Below are 19505 nucleotides of genomic sequence, written 5' to 3'. Positions count from 1 at the left end.
CATGAATTCTGCTATAAGCCACTCTGTGTGTGTGTGTGTGTGCGTGGGTGTGTGTGTGTGTGTGTGTGCGTGGGTGTGTGTGTGTGTGTGATATAGGCAACTTTTTTTTTACATGGATTAGGCAAATTATCTTTAACAATCCTGATGCAGAAAAATACAATTTTATTCAAAAGGAAGATACTGATTTATATACATATATAATATATTTTCATAATCTTAAATAAAAGTATAATAATCATGAAAACCGTGATATTTCCTCAGACAATAATCGTACCATCAAAATCTCATATCATATCACTAGCGCCGTCACCCACCACCACAAGTAAACTCAGCCTGTGGGAAACTATCCCTTACCTTAACCCCTCCCACCACCTATAAAACTATCCCTTACCTTAACATTAACCCCTCCCACCACCTATAAAACTATACAGACAGCATTGAGACAAAGCTTCCTGACACATCTCCATCCAAACTCTTGTGTGGTGCTGAGTACCAAGTATCTCATGATGCAGCAGTTAAGGTGTTGATACCATTCAGCACCACATATCTGTGTGAAGCTGGCTTTTCATCCATGACAGCTCTGAAAACAAAATATAGGGCCAAGTTGAGCCTTGAGGATGACATGCGTGTTGCCTTGTCAAAGACTGACAGCAATAAAGACTGTTTGCTTATTTCCTATGTTTGCTTTGTAAATTCCCAGTCACTGAGTGAAGATCTGCTGTTTTGCAAATATGTCAAAAACAGAGCGACAGCTGATGAGCTCTTCAAAATTATTGACAGTTACCTGACAGAACATGGACTGAAATGGGAGAACTGTGTGGGCTTTTGCTCTGACGGTGCGCAGGCCATGGCAGGGAAAAGGAGGGGGCTACAGGCGCTCATCAAGGGGGTCTCGCCAAACGCGCAATAGACGCACTGTAAATTCACAGAGGCGCCAGCGTCAAGACAGCTTAGCCCTGAGCTGAATGAGGTTTTGACAGAAGTTATAAACGTGGTAAATTTCATCAAAACCCGACCCCTGAAAGCGCGCCTGTTCTCTGTGCTGTGTGAGGAGATGGGAGCTGACCATTCTGCAGTGCTGTTTCACAGCGAGGCAAGGTGGCTCTCGCGAGAGAAGGTGTTGTCAATTTGAAAGGTCACAATATTGGTGTTATTTCAATACATTTAAACATGGCCCATTTCATGACTATTTTGTTGGGGCGAGGGGGGGGGGGGGGGGGGGGGCCCAAAATATTTTGGTCCGCCAAAGGGGGGCCTGACAGGCACTGCCTTACCTTAACATTAACCCCTCCCACCACCTAAAATGTTTTATTAATGTACAAACGTCCTTCCCGGGTATGGGATCTAAACACTACATTGCACGAGTGTGGCAGCAGTTTCAGCCATGTGTTCCTGGTGTGTGTGTGTGTGTGTGTATGTGTGTGTGTGTGTATGTGTGTGTGTGTGTGTGTGTGTGTGTGTGTGTGTGTGTGTGTGTGTGTGTGTGTGTGTGTGTGTGTGTGTGTGTGTGTGTGTGTGTGTGTGTGTGTGTGTGTGTGTGTGTGTGTGTGTGTGTGGGGTCACATGACTTGTACCAGGACATTGGTCGAGAGGTGGTCATGTGATTTGTGCAAAGGTTTTGATTTGAGGAGTGCGGCTTTGATGCTGGATGGGGCTCATCAAGGGTCCTCAGACCTTGTGACGATAATTCATGTGGCATCTGAGGACCTCTCCCCCACTCTCCTCAGACTGATCCGAGTACAGCTCTACACACCTGCTTGATCTGAGGACATCTCCCCCACTCTCCTCAGACTGATCCGAGTACAGCTCTACACACCTGCTTGATCTGAGGACCTCTCCCCCCACTCTCCTCAGACTGATCTGAGTACAGCTCTACACACCTGCTTAATCTGAGGACATCTCCCCCCACTCTCCTCAGACTGATCTGAGTACAGCTCTACACACCTGCTTGATCTGAATACATCTCCCCCCACTCTCCTCAGACTGATCTGAGTACAGCTCTACACACCTGCTTGATCTGAATACATCTCCCCCACACTGTCCTCAGACTGATCTGAGTACAGCTCTACACACCTGTTTGATCTGAATACATCTCCTCCACACTCTCCTCAGACTGATCCGAGTACAGCTCTACACACCTGCTTGATCTGAATACATCTCCTCCACACTGTCCTCAGACTGATCTGAGTACAGCTCTACACACCGGCTTGATCTGAATACATCACTATAAACTTGTTTGATCATAATACATCACTACAACCCTGCTTGATATGAATACATAACTACAAACCTGCTTGATATGAATACATAACTACAAACCTGCTTGATATGAATACATAACCACAAACCTGCTTGATCACAATACATCACTACAACCCTGCTTGATATGAATACATAACTACAAACCTGCTTGATATGAATACATAACTACAAACCTGCTTGATATGAATATATAACTACAAACCTGCTTGATATGAATACATAACTACAAACCTGCTTGATATGAATACATAACTACAAACCTGCTTGATATGAATACATAACTACAAACCTAACCTGCTTGATATGAATACATCACTATTCACCTGCTTGATCACAATACATCAATATAAACCTGCTTGATCTGAACACATCACCACAAACCTGTTTGATCACAATACATCATTATACACCTGTTTGATCTGAATACACCTATACAAACCTGCTTGATATGAATAGATCATTATAAACCTATTTGATCACAATACATCACTATACACCTGTTTGATCTGAATACATCATTATAAACCAGCTTGATCACAATTTGTATTTAATTTTTTTTTTCATCAAGGGTCCTCAGACCTTGTGACGATAATTCATGTGGCATCTGAGGACATCACTGCTTACTAGAATGTCATACATCTAGTAATACATCAATACATCACTATACACCTGTTTGATCTGAATACACCTCTGCAAACCTGCTTGATCAAGGAACACAAAATGTCTGTGTTTTTCAAGACCCAGGTGACCTGGAATGATACAGCGGGTCTCCAAATTCAAAGCCTAGTTACTGTAGGCAGCGTGATATGTGAAGGGGCTGATGTTCTGATGTTCTTCAACAAAAAAAGAATTCTCCAAAATATCAGTCTGAGAGAAGAACCAAGCCGTCAGAAATACACGAGGACCGTTGTGTTCTGTTATGATGGTTAAATACACGAGGACTGTTGTGTTCTGTTATGATGGTTAAATACATGAGGACTAGGGGTGTAACAGTACGTGTATTCGTCCCGCGAATTTACGGTACGGCCGTCACGGTGCGGTACGCGCACCCATACGACGAATACGCCCCACAGCGCAAACACACCCACATGCAGGCACTCGCGAGGTCCGTGCGAGAACAGCGCGCGCGTGGGCCGGGCACACCGAGTCAGACTTCAGAGCGGCGAAAGTGCACGGAGGAGAAAGGCACATTTACATTGGAACAGCTGCAGGGTGATTACAGTTTTCTTTCGTTTTCTTGTTCGCCCAATAACGTTAACCAAATGAAACCAATGGAAAGAAACACACACGCGTCGCCGACACACACACACGCACCAACAAACACATCAACATTCTCCCCCGCCGGACTCACAGGCACAGCTCATCAAATAAAAAGAAGAAACATACTTTTCCAGACAGATCATCTGAGCTCCACTGTGTTTAAATCCAAATAATCCTCTGCCATTGTTGTAATATGTCATCTGTTCTCTAGTATTCAGTCTCGCCGTGAAGTTAAATTCTCTCTGGAAGTGAAACTGAAACTTAGCAAGGATAAGTTTAAAGGGGCAGTAGGCAAGTGGATGCCTGAACACAGAATGGCACCAGTATCACTGACTACCACGGCAAGCCTATATACAATTATTCTATTTAATAATAATAATTATAATAATTATCATAAATATAATATATACATTTAAAAAATTTAAAAGAAAATTATATTAATAATAATTATAATTTTTTTCTTCTTCTGTTGTACCGAACTCGTACCGAACCGTGACCCCAATACCGAGGTACGTACCAAACCGTGGCTTCTGTGTACCGTTACCCCCCTAATGAGGACTGTTGTGTTCTGTTATGATGGTTAAATACACGAGGACTGTTGTGTTCTGTTATGATGGTTAAATACACAAGGACTGTTGTGTTCTGTTATGATGGTTAAATACACGAGGACTGTTGTGTTCTGTTATGATGGTTAAATACACGAGGACTGTTGTGTTCTGTTATGATGGTTAAATACACAAGGGCTGTTGTGTTCTGTTATGATGGTTAAATACACGAGGACTGTTGTGTTCTGTTATGATGGTTAAATACATGAGGACTGTTGTGTTCTGTTATGATGGTTAAATACACAAGGACTGTTGTGTTCTGTTATGATGGTTAAATACACAAGGACTGTTGTGTTCTGTTATGATGGTTAAATACACAAGGACTGTTGTGTTCTGTTATGATGGTTAAATACATGAGGACTGTTGTGTTCTGTTATGATGGTTAAATACATGAGGACTGTTGTGTTCTGTTATAATGGTTAAATACACAAGGACTGTAGTGTTCTGTTATGATGGTTAAATACACAAGGACTGGGGCTGGGCGATATGGCCTAAATATGATATCACGATATTTTCGGACCTTTCGGCAATACACGATACACATCACAATGTTTTTCTTTTTTTCCCCAAATAATTCATTATGAGGCTTACCAAGACAGTATTTGAGTTTGCAAGCTAACATTAAAGACAAAATAAAATACCCATGCATTTAGCATTTTTATATTATATATTAGATTTAGATTATTGGATTATTAGATTATATATTGCATATATTTAGCAATGAGATATTATATGATTTAGATATGAAATATGATGAATTGAAAATGGGGGACCCTGATGTAAACAAGACGAAAGTCTTTCTCTGGTCTGCATCCTCCAGTCCACTGTTGTTGTATTGAGATGTACTGTACCCATTCTGCAATATGTTAATACAGTTTTAAATCAATCAATCAATCAATCGCATTTTAGCATTTTTATGAAACTACTGTATATTTGTATGTCTCTAAATGTTTTAATTAATTGAAAATGGAGGACCCTTATGTAAAAAAGCCGAAAGTCTTTTTCTGGTCTTCATCCTTCAGTCCACTGTTGTTGTATTGAGATGTACTGTACATCATTCTGCAATCGTTAATAACGTTTTCATTCATTCAATCATTCAGCCGGCAACAGAATAATTTTGATTGACAGTCGAGTCTGCCAATTACGTCACACCGCTTGCACCAGCCCTGCTCTTCTTGGCACCAATCGGCAAGCGCTATGCGTTTTTTAGTTTCCTGAAAGTCCTCCATTGATTTTGACGAGAGCTCAGCTCAACAACAACAACAACAACAGCTCCCCGCGGCCGACGAGTGATCACCAGCGCACCGCAGCATGACAACGAGGCATAATGATTTTACTGCAACGAATGTTATAATAAAAGCCTTTCCATACATCTGTCTGAGGCCTAACAAAAATAATGGTTGGTTTCAGGTTGCCGACCGACCCTGCCGATTTAGGTGCGACCCAATATATTTTATGAGTTTAAAAAAAAAATTATATATTAAAAAAAAAAAAATCATTTTTTTTTTTTTTTTTTTTTTTTAGAATAAAGTTTCATAGAAATCTTAGTCAAACATTTAGTATTATGGATATTAAACATGCTGGCAGAGTACATGCATCCATGTTGTTGTGAACATTTTAACCCTTTCACTGCCACACGACAGCCGGTTAACCCTTTCACTGTGACAATACAGAAGGTTAGCCCTTTACTATCACACAACCGACGGCGATGCTCCATCATTAGCATCATTAGCTCCGCGGATGCGGAGCTAATGATGCTAATGATGGAGCATCGCCGTCGGTTGTGTGATAGTAAAGGGCTAACCTTCTGTTGTGTGGCAGTGAAAGGGTTAATTAAATAAAGAAATTCCCTATCCATAGTCGCCGTGGGAAAGAATAAAAAAAAAAATAAAATAAAAAAATTCCCTACCTACCCATGGCCAAACTGACAACCAACCTGAAACCAACTATTATTTTTGTTAGGCCTGATTGAAAACTTTATTAACAGACCGCAGAATGGGCACGCACAACTCAGCACGGGCTGAGATATGAACAGTAATGCTTGCTATCTATGTCGTCATCGGACGTTGCTATGTTTGGGTAAATACGCTGATGTTATTGAACGTGTAACTATATAACGTTAATGCCACAAAACGAATGCCTTTGTTAATAATAAGTAGTAACTTTGATGCAGTAGTGTGTGTGTGGGTGCGGCATTGTTCAAAAGTTTGAACGGGTGTGGACCAGATTGACGCGACACAATCCTCTTGGGCAAAACATCACGATATCCACGATACGTTAAAAAAGTGTATCGTTAATGAACTGTACCCGATATTTATATAATATCGTCATATCGCCCAGCCCTAACAAGGACTGTAGTGTTCTGTTATGATGGTTAAATACATGAGGACTGCTGTGTTCTGTTATGATGGTTAAATACACGAGGACTGTTGTATTCTGTTATGATGGTTAAATACATGAGGACTGTTGTGTTCTGTTATGATGGTTAAATACACGAGGACTGTTGTGTTCTGTTATGATGGTTAAATACATGAGGACTGTTGTGTTCTGTTATGATGGTTAAATACATGAGGACTGCTGTGTTCTGTTATGATGGTTAAATACATGAGGACTGTTGTGTTCTGTTATGATGGTTAAATACATGAGGACTGTTGTGTTCTGTTATGATGGTTAAATACATGAGGACTGTTGTGTTCTGTTATGATGGTTAAATACATGAGGACTGTTGTGTTCTGTTATGATGGTTAAATACACGAGGACTGTTGTGTTCTGTTATGATGGTTAAATACATGAGGACTGCTGTGTTCTGTTATGATGGTTAAATACATGAGGACTGCTGTGTTCTGTTATGATGGTTAAATACATGAGGACTGTTGTGTTCTGTTATGATGGTTAAATACACGAGGACTGTTGTGTTCTGTTATGATGGTTAAATACACGAGGACTGTTGTGTTCTGTTATGATGGTTAAATACACGAGGACTGTTGTGTTCTGTTATGATGGTTAAATACACGAGGACTGTTGTGTTCTGTTATGATGGTTAAATACACAAGGACTGTAGTGTTCTGTTGTGGTTGGTTAAAACTTTAGTTTGCATGTTGTGGCTTGATTTTATTTGTGCTGCCGGTCTGAAGCTCTCCTGGGAACACGGCCAGAACATTGACCACAGGTCTCGCCGTCTCGGTAGGTCAGTTAACAGCCATGCATCATTTACATTACAGGCACGTATTTCATATCACTTCAAAATATCCAAACTATCCCTTTAAAGTTGAAACAAAGGTTTTGCAGAGAGGTGTTGACTGGAGCCTGTATAGATCTGTGTTCACTGTGTCTATGACAATTGACCTGTCTCAAACCCCGCCCTCTTTTCTTGATCCTCCAATCACAACTGTCGCTTACCTCGGACAAACCAAGTTTGTCCGAGGTAAGCGACAGTTGTGATTGGAGGATCAAGAAAAGAGGGCGGGGTTTGAGACAGGTCCATTGCGTATCATTGGAATTCAGTTTATTTTCTAACCGGGTGGGTATTAATCTATCAACTCTCAAGGTACCAAAATGTGGCACCAATTGATCCAACGTGAATCGGTGCTCTGTAGTACCGACGTAATCCGGCCGGTACCCTTAAAAGTACTGAGTCCGCTACCCAACCCTACTTCACATGCTGCACAGCTGAACCTCTGGGATGATGAAAACGCTGGTTAACCAGAATATTTAAGGCAAGTTCCTTGCAGTAGAGAGGAGCTGTTAGAAGAAGGTGCGTTACCTCTGGGCCGTTCCTCCCTCCTCCACGTGGGCCACGATGATGCCGTGAGGGGAGCGCTTGGAGCCTCGGCCTCCGGTGATCTGGATCCCCAGGCCTTCCTGGCCCTTCACCATGTGCATCTTCCAGATGTGGCTCCCCTCCCTGGGCTGGTGGTCAACAGAGAATAGCACACAATTTATCATCACACACCAACTTCAATATACAGTGTAGGGCTGACCCGGTAATTGATGCTAAAATCAGTATTGACATGTTGTTGCATTACATACATACGTAGTTATATATGTTGTACACTGGCCGTGAACGTACCAGTCACCTCTGACGGTGAAAATTATTGACCGTATAATGGCATATTACATGAGGGCTGATTCCTACGGTAAAGGGACAGTAGAAGACGGATAAGTTGTTGTTTGAGAATTTCTCAATCGCCGTCCAAATGAGCGAAGGTCGGCCATTTTGGACTCATTTTTACCGATACAAACATTACAAAAACGTCTGTAAAACACACATTTTCTGTGGGATTGTTATCAACTTTGGACCTGTACTAGATAATACTTCAGGGCTATGGAACCGTACTGTTTTCCAGCTCCTACCTCTCAGCTGGAAGTTCTGAACTCAAAAGCAGGCATCTGGCAACAAGTAAACAAAGTGAGTAAACAAAACCTTTATTTCAGTATGTTCAAACCTCTAACTCTATTACATTAGCACTCAGAGTGACTCTTCCTGTTGTGGAAGAAAGTTCAGAATGTTTTCTTTCAAATGAGACCAGACTCATGCATGTGCTATAAGTGGTTAAAGAATAAATCACAAATTACTTTGGGTATGCAATCGTCAGGCGTTTTATGCAAAATGTGCCCTCAGCATAAGGGATTAAAAAATCCCAGCCTCTGATCAGCAGTTGCTTTTGCACATCATATGCCTTTTGACAAGCAACACGATGGTGATACTGTATCTTCACTTGAAAACTAGATGGCATTTATTACATATCTTCACTTGAAATCTAGATGGCATTTATTACATATCTTCACTTGAAAAGTAGATGGCATTTATTACATATCTTCACTTGAAAACTTGATGGTATTTATTACATATCCTAACAAGAAAACTAGATGGTATTTGACTAATAAAAAACTGTGTGTATCGGGGCTTTGCACGTCACCGTGATGGAACTACGGAACACAGTGGTGTGATGTTTCGTGGCCAGGAGGCGTGAGCTCCTCCGTCTACACCACCTCCTGTTTACTCATGGTTCCCAGGCTTCCTCTGCTCTCAACGTCCCCCCGAGCCGACGGAGGCGCTGATATAACGAGCCTCCAAACACAAGCCACTAATGAGCCGTCTACTTTCTCTGCTACTACGTGTCCTTAATGGGAACGAGATGATGAGCAGTTTCCCACACACACACACACACACACACACACACACACACACACACACACACACACACACACACACACACACACACACACACACACACACACACACACACACACACACACACACACACACACACACACACACACACACACACACACACACACACACACACACACACACACACACACACACACACACACACACACACACACACACACACACACACACACACACACACACACACACACACACACACACACACACACACACACACACACACACACACACACACACACACACACACACACACACACACACACACACACACACACACACACACACACACACACACACACAGGGTTGAATAGCCGTTACTCAGGGTTGAATAGCTGTAGCGCCGGGGGGATTACCATGGGATCCACTCAGTGAGGGCAGGTAGAGGGAACGCTAAGCGCTGTTGTTTTGGTTATGAAGCATGACTATTCTTCCTCAAACCGGTTCTGACTATCACAGGCATAATGGATCCACTCTACATCTCCCTCAGTTTTCCTATGCTTTCTTTTTTGTTGTTGTTGTCCTTAGCTCTATTTATTTTAATAAAAGAAAATGTTTTTATGTACCTTAGATACTATTGTTACCTTGTATATACAGTATATATGTGTTTCATTACATGCATACCAATTCTGTCATCTATCATCCAACACTACATTATCACCGACATCCAAGTGAGGGGATCCCCCCTTTGAACAGCCCATCTGAGGTTTCTCTCCTCCATGCCGCTGTGTTGCTTTTTCCCCCTATTGCTAGGTTTTAAGTGAGTCGTTCCTTATCTTCATTGGGTAAAGTCTGGGAGTGTCGCATATTTGGATTTTATGGTGGTTTTTGTTTTTGATCTTTTGTGATGTTTCTTCTTGACTTGTACAGCCCATGGGGACTATTCCATGTGATCTCGGGCTCTACAAATACATTTGATTTGACTCACACTTTTCATCTCAACTCCACGTTGTTATAATTTCCTTTCCCACGGGCGAGGAAAACTAGTATTTTTCCAAGAATTCAAGAATTTCACGGCTTACTAACATAATTGCCAATTGGAATAAGAAGCTGGTGTACTTTCATCCAAAATGCCTCAAACCAACATGATGTACGTGTGCGTGTCTACGTTGCAAGCTTGATTGTCCCTGCGGGAAGAATCCTGGGTGTGGTGATGTTGTCTTGTTTGACTTGGACAGCAGGAAACTGTGTGCGTTAGGACATGACTTTTCTCTGCCCGAGCATGTAATGCAGGAAAAATGTTGTATCGCATTTGATCTTTCGACTTGTTGTTGTCCAGTACTGCATCACCTACTGTTCTACCATCCAGAGTGTTGTCCAGTGCTGCATCATCTACTGTTCTACCATCCAGAGTGTTGTCCAGTACTGCATCATCTACTGTTCTACCATCCAGAGTGTTGTCCAGTGCTGCATCATCTACTGTTCTACCATCCAGAGTGTTGTCCAGTACTGCATCATCTACTGTTCTACCATCCAGAGTGTTGTCCAGTGCTGCATCATCTACTGTTCTACCATCCAGAGTGTTGTCCAGTACTGCATCATCTACTGTTCTACCATCCAGAGTGTTGTCCAGTGCTGCATCATCTACTGTTCTACCATCCAGAGTGTTGTCCAGTACTGCATCATCTACTGTTCTACCATCCAGAGTGTTGTCCAATACTGCATCATCTACTGTTCTACCATCCAGAGTGTTGTCCAGTGCTGCATCATCTACTGTTCTACCATCCAGAGTGTTGTCCAGTACTGCATCATCTACTGTTCTACCATCCAGAGTGTTGTCCAGTGCTGCATCATCTACTGTTCTACCATCCAGAGTGTTCTCCAGTACTGCATCATCTACTGTTCTACCATCCAGAGTGTTGTCCAGTACTGTATCATCTACTGTTCTACCATCCAGAGTGTTGTCCAGTACTGCATCATCTACTGTTCTACCATCCAGAGTGTTCTCCAGTACTGCATCACCTACTGTTCTACCATCCAGAGTGTTGTCCAGTACTGCATCATCTACTGTTCTACCATCCAGAGTGTTCTCCAGTACTGCATCATCTACTGTTCTACCATCCAGAGTGTTCTCCAGTACTGCATCATCGTCTGGTAGAAGAGCATCACGGTTGTATCTGTGTGTTTGAGCTACACAGGACCAAGATGAAAGACTACACTTGACAATCTATTGAACGCCCCACTGTGACTTACTGCCCACTACAGTAAAAATGTATAAACCAATTATAGCCGCTGGCTGTTAAAGTAACTACAGTTGATTGACAGCAACATAGGGATAATCACTGTGTAACTCTTGAAGATCACTACGCTAAACTACACGGCATGTAATCACCAAATCAAGCCTACACGGTCGTGGTTTAGTTGTAAGGCTTTAGTGTGGTCGTCCCGCCCCCTCCCCCAGCATGAGGCATCACATCCAACCAAAACCACAACATTCATCCCTGTTTAGACCTCTGAGATCAGACAGGAGGAGGAGGAGGAGACCTCAACTTCAAACACTGTAAACACACTGGATCATCTTCCTCTGAGCAGGCTCCAGATCCCAGTCAGGGTGAGGGTTAGGTTGTCAACCCTGCCGTGACTGTGTGCTGCTCTGGGCTACAATAAATGTAAGTGCCCGGATGTGTAATTCAAATTTATAATAAAATTGAACCATAATACATTTGTGGTATGTTCATGTTAATAATTGAAGAGTTTGAGTTACGTCAGTGAAAAATGGGCGTAGTGTAGTTTTTCACAGCCAATCATAACTCAGAACGAATATATAGGTGTGATTTACCCCATCTTTACAAACCTCACCAACGTAAACACCTCTTTTACAACACGAGAAAACAAAGATTTAGTTGTCATCTAGTCTTGGTCCTCATTAGATTAGATTAGATGAGATTCAAATGTATTGTCATTATACAGCACGAGTACAGTACAACGGAATTAGTTGGTCAGGAGACCCGGCAGTCAATTTGGGAACGACAACATGCCCCTGATCCAATATTTTGAACGGTTTGTCACCTGGATTACAGAGCGGGCCTTTAAGCGCGATGATTACAGTGCACCCTCAGCCGGAGAGGAGAGCCTCTCTCTTAGCGGTGAGCTACATCAGACTCTCTGCATGTAAACAACCACTGTTGGATCTGGCTGTGGCTTCCGTGGAAGGGACCGTTCGCTTGCCAATGCTCTCCTTCAAGGGCTGACATTAGCTGTTAAGTGCAGGGACGTTATATTTAGACCACTTAGATTTAAGCTACAAAGACGTAATGATAACCTTCACGTAGGAACCACACGGGTGGGTCTGTTTGTAACATCTGCTCAGACATTCAGGTGGGTTGTAACTAAGCGGGCGTAACGTGAACTCATGGAGCAGGATGATGATCCCATCACGTGATCCCGGGTGACTGGCGGCTCGTTGTGTTTGTATCTCAGTCGGACTCGGCATTGTGGCTTTAGTGTCACAACTTCAGTCAGGCTTTAATATGTTCTTTTGTTTGCTGATATGAACTCTCCTGTCATTTCAGACCTGGACACACTCCCTCCTGCCCTGCATCCCCTGCTGATCACATTCATCTGGCCGGCTCCGCTCACACACACACACACACACCTGCCCCTCGTTAGCTAATCAGCCGCTTCAGTACTTATGGTGCGTTCACGTCAGGTGGGAAGAAGCGGAAGAACCAGCTTCCGACTGGGAAAAGCCATTCACGTCAGCCTCCTAGTGGTAATTCCTACTAGGTCATATGGGAGTTTTTTATATACCCCGATATCTCCCACTTCGCGTCCCGAAATGCGGAAGTATCAACCATCATGGCAGCAAGCTTGACGGCGATGTCGGCAATACAAATCAAAATGATCACTTTGATCACATAATCAGAATAATACAATCATACTGCTGTACTCTTCATATGAAAAACGAGCTATACTTGCTGCTGTTCGTCTACAGTTGATTTTAAAGTAACTTGCTAACGACTTGTAGCAATAGGTTAGCAGTAGGCTAATTACAGTAGGCTAAGATCGCCATCTTGGATGTGGGCGTTTCCTCGAGTTCAACGCGTGAATGCTTCCTAGTTGTAGCAACGAGATGTCATCTGGTTCGTCCGCTTCTTCCCACCTGACGTGAACGCACCATTAGACCTGTTCATTTCCCTTGCTCCCTGCCAGATTGTCTAAGGTCATGTCCACACGTATCTGGATCTTTTGCAAACTGGATATTTTCAGGCTCCGTTTAAAAAAAATATCCTCGTCCACACGGCAGCAAAAAATAAATAAAACTCAATACATAAACGCATATAAATTGCTCCAACAAGCATGCCGGGCCATTAGGTGGCGATAAGCGATATCTCAAATACCATAGCGGTACCGAGCTGACAGGACGATTGAGAAACGATGTGTTTCTCTATAGGTCATTCAAACTGTATCCTTTTATATATGACTGTGACGGCACCACACATGTGAACAGTAACAATGCAATTGTTGTAATTATAATACCTAATGTAGTGAGTCTTCTTGAAGCGGATTCAGCTTTTTTTGCTCATATTTGACATCACTTACCGAGTCGCTGATATCGCAGGCGCGATCAAAGGGGAGCGGCCGGGGATTCAGGTCCTATTTGTCGAGTTTTGGGCGGAACAACACCATCTTTTCAGGCCTTATATGGAAGACCTACCACCACCAGCACACCAAGTATTAGTCCGCAGGACTTAGAGGAACTATATAAACGGGCCCGACACGACAGGCAGGTTTTTTTGTAGATTTTCCCAGAGCGTTCCGTCATAGAATTTATTTCTGTGGGGATTCAGCGCGTGCTCTTGCATTTCGAAACGACCGTGTAAGTACTATTTATACTCATTTGTTGGACTTATTATAGCATTCGTTAACGTTTATGACCGTCTATAGTGTTTGTGAGATGTTTTTCCAGAGATTCTGGTCATATTTTCCAATCAAAAAGCTTGTTTTGAAAAGTGCCGCTGTGTGCTACTAACTTTACCCAGGCTGCGGTGCGTTAGCTGCTGAGCTAAGGCATGGCTAACGTGAACACAATTGACGTATTTATTTCGCAAATGCAGTGTTTTCAAATAGCCACATTGCTGTATTTAGTGTATTCATTAGTGGCTCATATTCATATATAACATATTTCATTTTATCAACCTAGAATTGACGACATGGCCTGCTGCTTGACGCTAGCGCCCATGCTAGCATTGGCTAATAACATACAGCTGAGAACCAGGGAGAGCCAGGAAGAGCCACGGTACTTCTCTACCCAGGAAATATGGTTCTATTGTGGCAGAGAGTATGGAGGAAGACAAGGCTCTATGAAGAGAATGGGGTAAGTTTGAAGAAAAATTGTAACACATACATGAACGTTTTATAATTTCCATCACAATATGTAAAAAATAAATGTTTTATCTTTTTTTATCTAATCTAGTTTCGTTAATTAATTCATAACTTGTTAACAATATATGGTATTTCTAATCTGTCAGCTGTTCTATATTGCCAACAAGATTGTCTGCATTCCATTCATTACACATACATCTGAAATAAGCAAGGAAAGTGCTTGAAATTAAATTTGTATCTTCCAAGTGTAATTTCAACAAGTTCAAGTGCAACTACATATAAACCATAATAATAAAAATGATGATGATAATCATACACTTATTTTATATCATTGGAAAGCCCTAGAAGAAGCTTCTATCCCCAGGCCATCAGGCTGCTAAACGAACAATGAACACTACACAACAACAACCATCAAACGCACATAGCACACACATCCACACGCACACACTCACTTTAAACAAACACACTGTAGCACCCACTCCACACACTTTATAGCACACACCCACTTTAAACAAACACACTGTAGCACCCACTCCCCACACTTTATATTTATTGATGAAGGATTGCACTACAACTCGTACACCTTACTGTAAATTGTACCTAAATTGTACCTCATCCCATTTCTGCTTTGCACTATATAGTGCTGTACATTAGTACACTGCATAGTATTGTATATTATATGGTAACTCAGTTACGTCTATTCTGCATCGAACATTGTACATATGTCTATACTGAACACTGTGACCTCATTTTCTACTTCTAAATTACATGCTATACTATGTTATTTGATACTATCTTGTCTAGCACAGTCTCTGGAGCGTAACAGTAAGAAGCATTTTGTATGAAAGTATTCTGTACTTCTGTATGACAACTATTAAAGAAACTTGAAACTTGAAACTTGAAACTAGTTGTTAGCTTCAAAATGGTACCAAATATGAGGTACTTTGAAATACCCAGTAACTAATAATCTATCACAAACCAATGCAAGTTCAAGTTCAAACTGATTTCCTAAATGGACCACAACCCACTGTGCGCTGTAGAATTGTCAAAGAGTAAGTGCTTTTGCCCCTTTTCATTTGTAACTTCATCCTTCATCTTTCAATATCTTATTTAACATTACTGTATGATACAAGTGTGTATTAAAAGATGGAGCTGTTAATGCGTATGAATGTCTGTGTCCACAGGCAAGCTATATTCACGTAACTCACATATTCAAATGATTCCTGTAATTCCTGTACAGTAACTATTCAACTAATAATGTTATATAGTTATTATTAGGTCATCCTGGGACCACTCACGCGTGATGCCAACATCCTCAACTATCCGCAACATCAGAGCGCATCAGGTGCAGACCTCTTCTGTCTGGCGTCTATTAACTAAATTTAGAATGGAATTTGGCTTTTAACTGAAGCCGGGCGCAAAACTAGAAATGTTTAGCAAAACATTAAATATCTTTGCAACAGTTTGTGATAAGGACTGGCCTTATTTTGTTTCGGAATCGCGATATTGTGATCTCAAGGTGGTCTCAACATTGACATTGTATCTCTCGAGAAATAAGCGGACAACCTCAAAAACGTCACTCGCCACTTAAAGAAATCAAAAGCATGTATTTAACAACCTCAAAAACGTTTGAAATACGGTTTATATTAACTTAATAAATAAACAAAAACGAAAAATCTACTTATGTCAACGAAAAATGTCCAGTAGGCCTAACTAAATAACAGATACATCCCTATTACACGCAAGCAGCGTATGATGGCTGAATCTGTCGGCACTGGAGTAGATATATACAGTACTGCTACATCCAGACATTTATGATATACAAGATATACAAATATACAGTACTGCTTAAGAGGCAGAGATCAATAAAATAAAATATATACATTCGAGGGGGAAGAAACTGTACATGCTATTTCTGTCTGTCATTTCAGCACCAGGCGCTGTCCATCTTATTACCTGCATGCGCTTCAAGGCTACGGGCGCCTATTGCCATAGAACAACAGTCTGAGCATGCGTAGTGAGCTGTGGCGTCATCGTTTATCTAGACTATGCGTTTACAGTGGCTACACGGATCCACTGAACCGATATTTTGGAAAATCTCCACTTTAAAATGCGTTTTCGAAAATCTCCATTTATGTTTCTGAAAACACCATTTACGTGTGGATGAAAGGCCCAAACGTGGAAGAAAATGTGCGTTTTGTGAAAGATCTGGATTCGTGTTGACATGGCCTTAAAGTGTCTTACCTAGCTATCAGTGTTTTGCTATCTTGATTCATCCTGCCTGTTTCTGATTTTGGATTTCGGACTTCTCCTCCTGCCTGCCCCCTTATTGGATTTGTTTGCCACATGGACTGATATTCTGGTATTGACCTCTCATTACTCATTAAACTGTTTCTGCCACCTCTGAACTGTCACCCTGTCATTGCCGTTTCTTTTTTTTGTTTATTTAGGATCCCCATTAGTTGTTACCTCAGTAACAACTACTCTTACTGGGGTCCTCTCAAAATAACATAACACATTCAAACATAAAATCATTGTACAATCAGAATAAAACAATACTTCCATGCACATTGTACAAGCAACAACACCAAAATAAAGAATAATGATGACAGTAAAGATAGTAATTTGTCTGTCTACATGAATGAAGCTCCACAGAAGTGGAGAGGTGACAGAGGGTTCTTGTCTGCCATACTGTGGGCCGTTAGTACATTTAGAGGACATTCTCTTTCAGGAGACCAGTGGTTACGTGCTAAACTAGTAGCATGACGTTCAAGACAAAGAAAGAAAGAAGATCAAGACTCTCACCAGAAAGACTCAGCAGAAAGACTCTCACATAGACTCTCAGCAGAAAGGAGGAATAAGTCTCAGTTTCTTTCATGTCACCAGCAGAAGTTGTCCAGTGAGTTTTGTTTAATCAATAGATGTTGTTGTGTGATGGTTCTGACCAGGGTTAGGGTCAGGCTTAGGGTAAATGGTTGCATTTATCTAACAGCTTTTATCCAAAGTGCTTTACAATTTGTTCCTCACATTTGACCCATTCACTCACACATTCACACACCGACGGCGGAGGCGTCCGCGCAAGGTGCCAACCTGCTCATCGGGAGCAGTTAGGGGTTAAGTGTCTTGCTCAAGGACACTTGGACACGCTGCCCGGGAGGAGCGGGAATCCAAGGGGGAACCTCCAGATTACCAGACGACTCCCGAGCCACTGTCATCCCCGGTTAGGGTTAGGGTTATGATGTGTTCAGAGCACATATCCACTGGGTCAAATGGAAGCTAACATTATGTCGGGCTACGCCAAAGGCCTGCTGCACCAACTGTGTGTCAGTTCAAACATAGCCTAGTTATAACATAAATTATGATTTATGCATTACTACAAAAATAGAAGGGGTTCTAAGTAACAAGTAATTCATTACACTTGCCCTAAAGTAGGTGTCAATCATACAACGTCATGGTTCTCACTGACGGTAAAACTGCATTTCTGTCTGCCACACAGCATAATTTTTTTAATTTCTTAGATTAATTTACTTTTAAGATACATTTGCAACACAGTAATATTATTAATAAATGTAATATCTACTGGATATTAATATCAATGATATTTAAACATTGATCTAGCTTACTACAATGGGCTATAATTGTAGAGCGGCACGGTGGTGTAGTGGTTAACACTGTCGCCTCACAGCAAGAAGGTCCAGGGTTCGATTCCCGCTTGGGGAGCAGGTTTCCATGATGCCAGTTACCCAGGTGGGGTATCTCCCAGGCCTTTCTGTGTGGAGTTTGCATGTTCTCCCTGTGCTCGCAAGGGTTTCGCCCCCGATAAGATAAACCCAATGGAAAAACATGGACAACAACAGATCGCTAACGCTGTGGCGTCCGTGACGAAGACGGGCAGGAGCACTTGGATTGGTCCCCGGGGCGCGGCTCATGTCGACGCCCTATCTGCTCCCGGCTGCCCATGGGGGGAAGGACGACGGGATGGATCAAGTGCAGAGACTCAATCGCATTAGGCGACACAAGAAAATTGCATGTGTGTGTTCCTGTGTGTGTGTGCCGCCCATCGCATGTGTGTGTCGTTTGCATGCCAAATAAAGACTTCCTAAGTCCTGCATTATATATTATATAATGCCCAGTGGCTCATGCCAGCCAGCAAGCTAATGACTCTTATCTTTGATCTTTGATCGGTCACTCGTGTAGTGGAATCATCTGTCTTTTCCCCCGTCAATACACTGCCCCCTTTGTCTCTACCTAACACCTACCCTTTACCTTCCCCCCCTTCCGGCCCCCCATGTCTCACCCTCCTTCACCTTTCTCCAGCCTCTCCCTTTGACCCCTGCCCCCATGTCTCACCCTCCTCCCTCCTTCACCTTTCTCCAGCCTCTCCCTTTGACCCCTGCCCCCATGTCTCACCCTCCTCCCTCCTTCACCTTTCTCCAGCCTCTCCCTTTGACCCCTGCCCCCATGTCTCACCCTCCTCCCTCCTTCACCTTTCTCCAGCCTCTCCCTTTGACCCCCACCCCCATGTCTCACCCTCCTCCCTCCTTCACCTTTCTCCAGCCTCTCCCTTTGACCCCTGCCCCCATGTCTCACCCTCCTCCCTCCTTCACCTTTCTCCAGCCTCTCCCTTTGACCCCTGCCCCCATGTCTCACCCTCCTCCCTCCTTCACCTTTCTCCAGCCTCTCCCTTTGACCCCTGCCCCCATGTCTCACCCTCCTCCCTCCTTCACCTTTCTCCAGCCTCTCCCTTTGACCCCTGCCCCCATGTCTCACCCTCCTCCCTCCTTCACCTTTCTCCAGCCTCTCCCTTTGACCCCTGCCCCCATGTCTCACCCTCCTCCCTCCTTCACCTTTCTCCAGCATCA

At 42.6% G+C, this 19505-nt stretch overlaps 1 protein-coding gene across 1 annotated transcript in view; it reads right to left on the bottom strand.

The window, feature by feature from the left end:
• The window catches only part of pdzd2 (PDZ domain containing 2), a 183704-nt gene that overhangs the window by 103599 nt on the left and 60600 nt on the right, over positions 1-19505 (bottom strand). The window contains exon 4 of the mRNA XM_084308088.1: positions 7891-8036. Coding sequence (XP_084164214.1) covers positions 7891-8036 — 146 coding nt within the window. The remainder of the gene's footprint in view (positions 1-7890; positions 8037-19505) is intronic.

The sequence above is a fragment of the Notolepis coatsorum genome (genome assembly GCF_963971535.1).
Source record: "Notolepis coatsorum genome assembly, chromosome: 2".
NCBI classification, from domain to species: domain Eukaryota; kingdom Metazoa; phylum Chordata; class Actinopteri; order Aulopiformes; family Paralepididae; genus Notolepis; species Notolepis coatsorum.
Note: the sequence above shows the minus strand (reverse complement) of the source record. Positions and strands in the feature narration are given on the sequence as shown.